The sequence below is a fragment of the Zonotrichia albicollis genome, chromosome Z, assembly GCF_047830755.1.
Source record: "Zonotrichia albicollis isolate bZonAlb1 chromosome Z, bZonAlb1.hap1, whole genome shotgun sequence".
In the NCBI taxonomy this organism is placed as follows: Eukaryota; Metazoa; Chordata; class Aves; order Passeriformes; family Passerellidae; genus Zonotrichia; species Zonotrichia albicollis.
Window position 1 is genome coordinate 17,490,181 of NC_133860.1, and position 10,747 is coordinate 17,500,927.

Below are 10,747 nucleotides of genomic sequence, written 5' to 3' on the forward strand. Positions count from 1 at the left end.
TAAAACTTTTAATTACTCTTGTTCCCCTTTAACACTCCCATACCATCATCTGGCTGATACTTTTACAGGGTCCCTGCAGATACAAATCAAAGTGACGAGTGGACTGCTGATAACAAATAGTACACTCGACTATGTCTTTGCAGGAAGTTCTGTGAGATAAATCAATGCAAAAATAATATAATTGTTAAATGTTCCGTAAATCTCCCCCGGATGGCTGATTCACAGTGCTTTACTTAGGTATATTCAAAATCTATTTGGTTTTAAAAATGCGCCGTTATCTTGATTTATTTAGAAGCGGAACAGAAGAAGGAAAGGCTGGGTTCCTGTTCCCATCGCTTGCTGTCTGTTTTTGCAGCAGACTTGGTGGGGAAGCGATGTTCGGGCCCCGCGCAGGACAGGGGGGCCCCCTGCGGGCGGGATCCTTCCCTCTGCCTCGGGGAGCGGCGGCTGCTGCTCTCGCCTTCCCCCGAGCGCTACAGCCATGGACAGCCGGCATTTACAGCTGCCTTGTCCGCGCCTTCACTTTAAAATGAGGGAGAGACGCCGTCTCCCCAAGTCCCAAAAGCAGGAGGGGCGTTCGTGGGTTGATGTCCGGAGTGCGGTCGTTCAGGGGAGGCGCGGTCCGGCTCGGTGCCGAGGTTTCTCAAGCGCGAAGGCGCGGGTGGTTTCCGGGTCATCCTGCGGCTCAGCGAAGGGGCAGCATCCCCAAAACTTGTCCCCACGCAGGAGGGGAAAGGTTCTGTGAGCGCTGATCGGAGGGGAGCACATCGGGGAGGGGAATCGTATCGGGATTGGGAGGATCACGTCGGAGGAGGGGGGATCACATCAGGAGATGGGGGATCATATAGGGGAAGGCAGTATGACACCGTCGGGGAATAGAGGGCATCGCCTCAGCCGGGCAATTGCCGCACTGAGCCCGAGGGAGCGCCCAGTTGAGTCACAGGCGCCGTTCCCCGTCAGGTGTGCGGGACGGGACGAGAAGGGACGGAACAGGTCGGGATGGGGCAGGACGAGAAGGAAAGGGACGAGATGAAACGGAACGGAACGGGACGGAACGGGGCGATCGGCTGGAGCAGCCGTGGGGGCAGCGGGGGCGCGGGGGCCGCGCTCAGCACCGGGGAGAGCTCCGCGCCCACCGCGCATGCCCCGCCCCGCCGGCGCGGATAAAAGCGCGGCGCGGAGCCCGGCGGCGCCAGTTGTGCCAGTGCGCCAGCCCTGTCACCTCTCCAGCCGTGCCACCTCTCCGGCCGTGTCCCCGCACAGCCGAGTCCCCGCACAGCCGGCACCGCACCGCCGGCACCTCGCCGTGCTGTGCCTTGCCCGGACCCTGCCGCCTCTCCAGCAGCGCGCCCGCCGCCGTCGCTGGTCAGCCTCTGGGGAAAAAGCTCCCGCGGACCCGTCTCCCACCCTAGTATGGGATGGGCGAGCCCTGCGAGCGTGGTGCCTGCTCGCCTGCCGCTGGCATAAAGGAAGGAGCGGACAGGGAGTCCTGGGACACGCCGCTGGCTTTCCTGGAGAGCACTCAGATGGACAACGGGAGCAACGTGTCCTTCCTGCAGTTCTTGAAGACTATCAACCTGGAGCGAGCCGACGGGATGCAGGGGGACAGTTCTGACGTGGTGCGGATTGTCATTTCACTGGTGTACTCCGTGGTGTGTGCCCTGGGACTGGTGGGCAACCTGCTGGTGCTCTACCTGATGAAAAGTAAGCAGGGCTGGAGGAAATCCTCCATCAATCTCTTTGTCACCAGCCTGGCAGTGACTGACTTCCAGTTTGTGCTGACCTTGCCATTCTGGGCAGTGGAGAACGCACTGGACTTCAACTGGCTCTTTGGCAAGGCAATGTGTAAGATTGTCTCCTATGTGACAGCAATGAACATGTATGCCAGTGTGTTCTTTCTCACTGCCATGAGTGTGGCTCGATACCGCTCTGTGGCTTCAGCCTTGAAGAATCAGCGTCGAGGAGACCCGCTGGGTGGCTGCTGCTCTGCCAAGTGGCTTTGTGCACTCATCTGGCTGTCAGCTGTCCTGGCTTCCCTGCCCCATGCCATTTTTTCCACCACTGCCACTGTCTTTGATGATGTCCTCTGTCTTGTCAAGTTCCCAGAGGGCCGAGGCAACAATGCCCAATTCTGGCTGGGTCTGTACCACATCCAGAAGGTGCTGCTGGGCTTCCTGGTGCCGCTGGTTGTCATTAGCCTCTGCTACTTGCTCCTGGTGCGCTTCATCAGTGACAAGCACGTGGGCAGCACCTGCAGCGGCCCCAGCATCAAGCGCCGCTCCAAAGTGACTAGATCAGTGTCCATCGTGGTGCTGTCCTTCTTCTTGTGCTGGCTGCCTAACCAAGCACTTACAACCTGGGGGATACTCATCAAACTCAACGTGGTGCCCTTCAGCAACGAGTACTTTCTCTCCCAAGTGTACCTCTTCCCCATCAGTGTGTGCCTGGCACACTCCAACAGCTGCCTCAATCCCATCCTCTACTGCCTCATGCGCAGGGAGTTCCGCAAGGCACTGAAGAGCCTCCTCTGGAGGATCACCTCCCCTTCCCTCACCACCATGCGCCCTTTCACTGACACCACCAAGCCTGAGAAGGAGGAGCAGGCCCTGCATGCCGTGATGCCTGTCCAGCCTGTCCCTGCTGCTCCCCGTGCTGCAGCCGTGCAGGCAGAGGTGGCCTATTACCCGCCCGGGGTGGTGATGTACAGCAGCCGCTATGACCTGCTGCCTGCCAGCTCCATGGAGCAGCACTGCTGAGAGGGCAGGGGGCTCTGGGGGCTGGCACAGTGCCAGATGTGGCCTGGGGATATTGAATGCCTGGTCAGGACAAGGGGAGGAGGGATGAGTAAAGGAGGACTTGTGTGTGAGAGATGCTCTTTTGCGGTTTTGTCTGCCCTCGGAGACACTTGATGGATGTTGCTGTCTGGAAGATGCACCTTGAGCTGGAGAACAGGACTAGGACGAGGTAGTGGTGGGATGTCTCTATGATGCTTTTTAGTGCTTCTGCCTGTGCTGGGGAGCAAGGACCAATGAGGGTGATGGGATCCCAGACAGGGAGGATGCAGGATGTGCAAAGCAGCACAGGGAGGTGAGGGGCTGGCTGGGGTGGACTGAGGCTGGAAGGCCTTAACCACGTCCCCTCAAGCTGGAGTTGCAAGCAGCCCTCCCATCCTGTGTGTTTGTCTATGGCGGGGAGAGGGAGCTGAGCTGCTTTCTCCCTGCTGCAGGACCCTGTAAACGTCACTGCTTCCTGGGCTCCACTGAGGGCTGGGGATCAGACAGCCTCTCTTCTATTTCAAACCTGCCCTGAGGGGAACAGCCAGCACAAGTGGCTACAAAGCTCCTGCTTGTTCAGGCTTGGCGCCTTTCCCCTCTCTTAGGGATGTGGGAAAGAGCAGGGACAAGGAACACTGTGCTCCCCTCCAGATCAGTGCAGGATCTGCTTTTCTAGCTACCCCCCATCCCCCCACCTGCTGCCAGGGCATAAAGCAACCCAGATAGACAAAGAGAAATCCAAGGATGTCATTTGCAGCTTCATGGGGTGTTCCTTTGCCTGGGTTTGGAGGGAGGGTGTGAGCCCCCTAATAGTGCTCCCCAGCCTCTCTCCAGGCCACTGAGGGGAAAGGAAACCTCCCAGCCCAGACCGTGGAGATGCAAGACAGCATCTCTCCCAGGGCACTGAGGTTGCAGGCTTAATTTTTGCTGCACTTCAGACTGTTCATATTTCACTTCAGGAAATCAGCACAACTGTAAATAAAATATTTTAGAAAGGGGAAAAAGAAACACCCCTAGCCACTTCAAATCACTTGCTCTGGGATACTTCTGGGTTCACTTAAAACCAAGCACAAAGGCTTTAGTTCTGCTGAGGGTTTGCACTGACTCTTGCCAGTTTTTCAAGTGAAGTTCAGTTCAGGTCCTCCAGTCTGAGCAGCCCTAGGGCCTGCAGTGCTTATGTAGCCTAGAGAATGTCAGGGATTGGCCTTTACCAGCCTCTATTCCACAGAAATGCCTGAGAAATAATCTGAGGCTTATCTGAATCAAACTTTTAGGGGGATGAAAAAAGTGTAATTTTAAGCTGTGAAAGTTTTTACGATGAGGCTATATATCTACTTAAAATATCTTTTTTATTATGAGGAAAAAGATTTGAAACCAAAAGTTCAAAGCATTTGTTTTAAATGATAAGAAGGTGCAACATTTCTGGTTTTGATTTCAGAACACAAGTTCATTAATCCCTAGTACTGCATATAAGATGATTATATAAATACAATTTTCAAAACTGTTTTCTATTTCCAAACCCTTTCCTTGCAGTCTTAACTTCAACATCTGCCTGATTCTGCTATAAAGGCATTTATGCAGAGGGTTGTGTGTCACCTCTAAGTACTGACATGGAGAAAACTTGCTATTTCTGTCCAGAGAAAGCTGCTAGACCGTAGTGGCAATTACACTTTTGAGACTCTGTTAGGTGTACTGAATTTGTTGGTAACTCCTGTTGTAAAATTTGTTTGGTCTGAAAGCAGCTGGTTCTGCTACCTGCAAGGAGAAGTTATCTTTTTTTCCAAGGCAGAAAAGACTTCTCCAGCCTTGGGCATTTGCTAACGAGGAAGATACTGATTTACAAGTTGTCTGAAGAAGAGCAGCAGAAGTGAGCTGGCAGCTGATGGGCACACTTACACAGATGCAAAGACTCCGAAGAAATCAGACATATCCACAGAAGAACTTGAGCATCTAAGTACTGTACAACTGCCTCTCTAACCTCCTAAATCCTGACTTGGTTGACCGGTGAAGTCTGTAGGTACTTAAGTTTTTTCTAGTAAAATTTTTGTGCCTAGAAACCTGTTCCTGAGCATGCCTAAATCTGCTTAATTCTGTAGCACTTATTTCTGTGCTTAATGGGGATATTTCTGTTGGGGCTGGCCACAGTGTGCATCCTGTGAGGGAGGCAACTCTGCATCCTGACACGGAAGACCCTCTGCCAGGCCACACTAAGTCAGAAGCGGCTGTGAACTCAACTAATTTCCCCCATCCCTTTGAATCTGTGCCTGGATGTGCTGCTTCTGTTCCAGCTTCAATGTATGTGCAGATTATGCTCCTTCCCCCTCCCTTGTGAAATGCTAAATTTAGTGGTCACAGCTATCCCCCACAGCCTGAGAGATTCAGTTCCCTTTTCCACATCCCAGGGGAGTGGCTTAATCTCTGGGCCACTTTGTGACTGTGCTGATATTCTCTGGCCTGAAACAGTTCCCTGTTGCCTGAGTTGCTCAGTGTTGCTGGATCTTTATGGCAACAAAAGCCCTCAAACTCGGCTTGGCAGCACAGTGGTTAGGGTGTAATCTCCAAAGAGGAATTGTGGAGAGATTTTTTCAGCAAATACAGAATAGAAATTGGATCCAGATCTGGGTTGTAGGTCTCCCCTTCCCAAGGACAGTGGTCAACTTCCTCCCAGCTCCTGTTTCAATTAAAGTTCCAGTATGCTATCTAGGAACCCGAGGTCTTTCTAGATCTGCTGGTAAAGCAGCTTAATCTGCTAAAGGATTTGCAAAAACCTGCATTTCTGGTGTGGGAGAAAGCCCTAATTTCTGTGTTGCAGGTGAAGAAAGTTGCACAGTTGTATGAGAAAAGGTTACCATAAGCTCTTAATTCCAGAGTTCAGAGAGAGATTCATGTTTCTGTAGGCCAGGAGAAAGTATCTAAATTAAGGACATGGGAGGAATCTCATAGCCAGATGCTCTTCTTACTGTTTGCTTTTGAACAGCGTAATTTCTTGCTTAACTTGCTGGAAAATTTTTCCCTATCTGATGTTTAACTGTTCTTGTGCATTGAATAAACAGCTTTCCAAGCATCTGAAGTGTAACTATGAATTTCAGTAGATAGCAAGCTGCCTGAAAGACAGCCTCTGTGGTGCTCAGCATGGCAAAACCCATGTGCTTTTGTGGGTGTCAGTGTAGACATAATTTAGTACCAGGAAAACAACACAGTAAATACAACAGGTGGTGTTCAGAACAACACATAGTTAGCCCAGAGTGTGTACAATTGTCAGTGGAAACCCCAGGTGTCTGATCACTAGAGACATAAAAACCTCCCATTTGGCAAATCACCCAAACATGGAAATACCTTGAGAGTATGTAGGGACTGGACAATGAAATTAGTGGGCAGCTCTCTCACAAGCCACTGATCCACCCAGTGTAAGTCATGGATCTGCTGTTTCAAAGAGGCACATTGCGTCCACACTTGGCCAAATGTTGATTTAGGGCAGAGCAGGAGCCCAGGCTGTGCAGATCAGTGCATGTCCAGCCCAGCAGAGAGCACTGCTGTAGCGATGCATGAGCAGAGAGAAATCCTGCTTCACCTTGGCCTTGAGTCCCAGCTAACAGCCTGAAATCTGTCTCTGAGCTGCATGGGCACGGGCACCAGCCTAGGTCTTGGCAGAAGCTGCAGTTGCTCTGTTTGCATAGGGTGTGTGGCCTCAGCAGAGGATCATTCCAGCTCAACAACAAATCCTACTGAGTATCCCGGGGTTTCATAAGTAATGACTACAACACCCTTCAAAAACTCTGTTTCCTACAAATGTTCATGTCTTTGTTTGTAACAATCATCTTTTCATTTACTAAAATAAACATTGCTAAAGGATACAAAACAATACTTAGAGAATTCTTGACAAGATTTGCCTGCTTTGTCTCCTTCTGTTACAGAGTCCTGGTGGGGTGCTGGTGGAGAGGTGCCCTTGGTTATAGAAGGGTAGGGACCTGAAGGTGCAGGCTGACATCTAGTGACAAACTGAGGGAACCTTTAAGACCGGATATTTTCATTAGGCAAAGACTTTGATTCTTTAGGGACGTTTAAGTATCTCAGCCCCTTAAATAACTAACCAAGGTCTTAATGCAATAACAACCCCCAATTGCATTTCCAGGTTTCCCTTTGAAATGCCTCTTCGGTGGAAATGCTGTTTCACTCTCTCCGTGAGTTATTCTGGCACTCACTTTAACAGTAAAAAAAAGTCCAGTCCCCTCCATTCCCATTCACGACTGTCTGCTCTAAAATTGATTATTCAATTGAGTGTGTGCACAGAAGCTCTGATCTAATTTGTATCCCTGAGCTGGAGCAGGAGCAGATATGGGTGTGGTGCAGCTCAAGGACATTAGATTGAGAGCTTGGAACTTCCTTTTTTAGTGAGAGTTTTTTCTCAAAAGAGAATTCCTATTTTTCCATTTAAAGGGGGTTACTGAAAATATCTTTTTATAATGATGAGAGTGATAGTGGAGCCCTGGAAAAAGTTAAAGATAGAATCCAAAATGTTAAGCTTTATGTTTTCCCAGATCAACTGCACCTGTGTAAGCAGTAAGATGAATGATATAATTGTTAGATGTGATGATTGTTTAGTAATTAAATATAATTATTATATAACCATAAGAAGAATAATGAGAAATTGTGTTGGAAATTCAAAGAGGGGCTATGTTTAGCTGAAATCTATGTAAACAATAGAACAATATAAGTTTAATAATTAACATGAAAGTTATATAGCAGTAGAGTATAAAACACGCTCACCTCAAATGTGTGGTCAGAATCAGATTTGGGTAATACCCCGATTCCCAGAGCTCTTAAATAGAAAGCACCACATATAATCGCTACGTGATTATGTGTTTTTGAATGCTAACAAGAGCAGTTAAAAGAATCTCTTGTAGGTACAATCCCAGTAGCAGTCAGTGCCATGAGTAGCCAGTTAACTCATTCCCGTGCTCAAGTGTAGCTGATAATACTCATTAGCAGGTTTCTCTGTCTATGTCTGTGCATAGACTCAGAATCCTTCCCAAAATCTTAAGTGTAAAATATAGATTCACAGGATGGCTGAGAAAATTGGGCCAAACAATCAGCTGCAGACAGAAGCAGTTTCTTTAGTTAACATTTTTTTGGAAACATTGACTTACTGGTTGGAAAGGACTGATTACTATTCTGTGTGGAAAATCACAAAATAAAGGTATCTTACTCAGATACCAGCTTTTTCCCTTAATCATCCATTTCTTGGGATAATGAGATACTGTTTCTCTAAGGACTTGTGTTTTTCCTTCAGATCAGCTGAATGAGTATGGTCAGTAGTACAATGGCCAAATTACCTGTTCAACACTGACTTCTAAAATCATTGTTCAATGAACCCTCCCACTTTTGCTCAGCTGAACCACACACTGGATGAAACAGGAATCTTGTGGAAAATTACTTGTGTCTGTGTTTGTGAAGAAGTCTGATCAGCACGCTGACATCAGGTGGGTGACTCCAGGGGCTTGTGCCACCTCTCAAGGGGTCCTTACTGGGCTGAAGAAATGGTGTGACAGGAACCTCAGGCATCTGCACCAAGGGGATAACAAACTCCTGCACTCTCTGCACCAGCACAGGCTGGAGCCCAGTTCACTGGAAAGCAGAGAAGGAGCTGGGGACAAGGTGGACATGAGCCAGCAAAGGGCCCGTGCAGCACAGCCCAGCAGCATCCTGGGCTGCACTGGGCAGGACACCGAACATCTCCAGGGTTGGGAATCCTGCAGGCCAGGGAGGGGCTCCTGCCCCTCTTGTCAGCTCAGTCTGGGATACCTCAGAAGGCTTTATCAGTGTGTGTAAATATCTGATGTGGGTGGGATTGAAGAAGATGAAATCAGACTCTTCTCAGTATTGTCCAGGAATGGACGAGAGGTAATAGGCCTTTCAATTCCATCATGGAAATGAAAGGGAAAAAACCCCTCTCAAATGGTGTGGCCAAGCACTGGAACAGGTTGCCTGGAGAGTTTCCAACTTTGGAGGTGCTCAGAATCTGACCTAACGCTTACTGTACTTCTTTAGCAATACTGTGCTGAGCAGGGGGCTTGGACTGGGTCATCTCCAGAGGCCACCCCAACCATTCTGTGCTTTTATGTGATTTTCTGATAGCAAATAGATTGCTCTGGATGTGTCTTTGTTCCAATGAAGTGGAATTGGCATTAGTGTCTGTCTTGTTTGATGTTCATTCTGAAAAACCTCTACGAATGTTATGCCCTCAAACAATCTACTACTATGTATTTCAAATCACCTATTCAGTGAGTTTTAAAAATGTTTTAATTACTTTTAATTTCTGCTGAAAAGGTGGAGGGGGCTTAGAGTAAATATAGTCTTCCTCTTTTCCATCAAAAGTCACTTCCTGCTGAAATCCAGTCCCTTATTCATAGGCCAATCCAGTGATGGATATAGAGGTATAGAGAGCAAATCATGAGGTCCTGAAGGTAAAAGAGATCCTTCTCTTAGGAGTAGTAAATAACTGCTCAGTCTGTAGAGTGGATCATAACAGGGAAAAGAAAAGTCTGGTTCAAATTTCAGATCTCATTTCCAGAGATGTAAACTGAAATATTGAATTTTGAGCACACAATATAAACTAATTCCAAGGAAAATATTCCAAAATGCAAAATCCCTGTCCATAAAAGAACATCACCCTTTGATAAGGCGCCATCTTTTTCACAGAGAGAATCATAGTTCCAAAAGCTGTTTTATTGCCATGTTTTGCAGTGTTATGATAATCTAACAATCTAACAATATTTGGGATATATTTCTTAAAGGCCTACTTGTTGAGATTTGGTGTTTTGTTGGAACTGCAGCAGTTACTAAAGAAAAAGGTGGCTCAGCCCTCAAAATCTGTGGAAACTGAATAACTTGCAGGTTGCATTGCAAGCTAACCTAATTTTTTTTTAATTTTTCAGTCAGATCTGAATATTGGAAAAACCCCATATAATCTGAGATACATCTGCACTTATACAGTGATCTGCCAGTTGTGCAACCCCAGTGTAAAGGTCCAGACTTCAACAAAAGGCATCTCTGTCAGAAACGTTTCCCTTCCCTCTTGTCACTCTTTAGACTCCACAGATCTGCCATTTGTCACATTTCCTTCTCACCGTCTAACGAGCAGAGAGGCCTTGAAATCAGAGGTGTCCCAGACTCTGGCGCTGCCTCCCTCTGTGCTGCCCCCATGTCCCCCCACCTCTTGATGCACTTTAGCTGCTGTGAGCCAATGCCACAAAAACTCCTCTGCCAAACAAGCAGGAAAAGGCTGCACTGCAGGATTGCCTCTTGCCTTCAGCACTGAAGGCTTCCAAGGCCAGATCCTGCCATGAGTTCGACGCTAAACGTGTCCATGGGGGTCTCCCACCACCGCATGTCCTTAGGGCAGTGCCTGCAATGCATCGGGCAAGCTGGCAACGAGCAGCTTTCCTCGGCTGTCTAAGCACGAAAAGGAAGAGAGAACGGGATGCCAGCAGCGAGGGGAGAGCGGAGGGCAGGCGAGGGGGCAGGGGAGGGGACAGCTGAGGGCAGGGCTGGGGGGCGGCTCCGGAGGGCGCGGTGCTGGCGCTGAACAGCAGGGAGCAGTAGAGCGCCCGTCTCCCTCCGGAGCCGCGGGAGCGGGCCTGGGAATGAGCCTCAAGAGTGAGCCTCGCCAAATGCTCCCCGTGCTCTGGAACTTCGCACCACAGGAAACAAAGGGCTTGCTCATCCCAGTCTGCTGCGCAATCTAGCGTTCCATTGTTCTCAAAGTAAAGAAATTCTTCGTGTTCAGGTGGAACTTTCCATGCCTCAGTTCCTGCCCGTTGTCTCTTGCCCTGTTGCTCAGCACCACCGAGCAGAGCCTGGTCCCTGCTCTGAGCCCTCCCTGCAGACACTGACAGACATTGATGAGGTCCCCTCACAGTCACCTCTTTAGAGGCTGAACATGCCCAGCCCTCTCAGCCTTTCCTCACAAGAGA

General features: G+C 49.0%; 1 protein-coding gene across 1 annotated transcript; it reads left to right on the top strand.

Annotated features, from left to right (window-relative positions):
• Positions 1 to 1,161: 1,161 nt before the first annotated feature.
• RXFP3 (relaxin family peptide receptor 3) lies at positions 1,162 to 8,893 on the top strand. The gene has a single exon (XM_026794624.2). The coding sequence runs from the start codon at positions 1,419 to 1,421 to the stop codon at positions 2,754 to 2,756; it is 1,338 nt and encodes a 445-aa protein (XP_026650425.1). The 5' UTR covers positions 1,162 to 1,418; the 3' UTR covers positions 2,757 to 8,893.
• Positions 8,894 to 10,747: the final 1,854 nt, after the last annotated feature.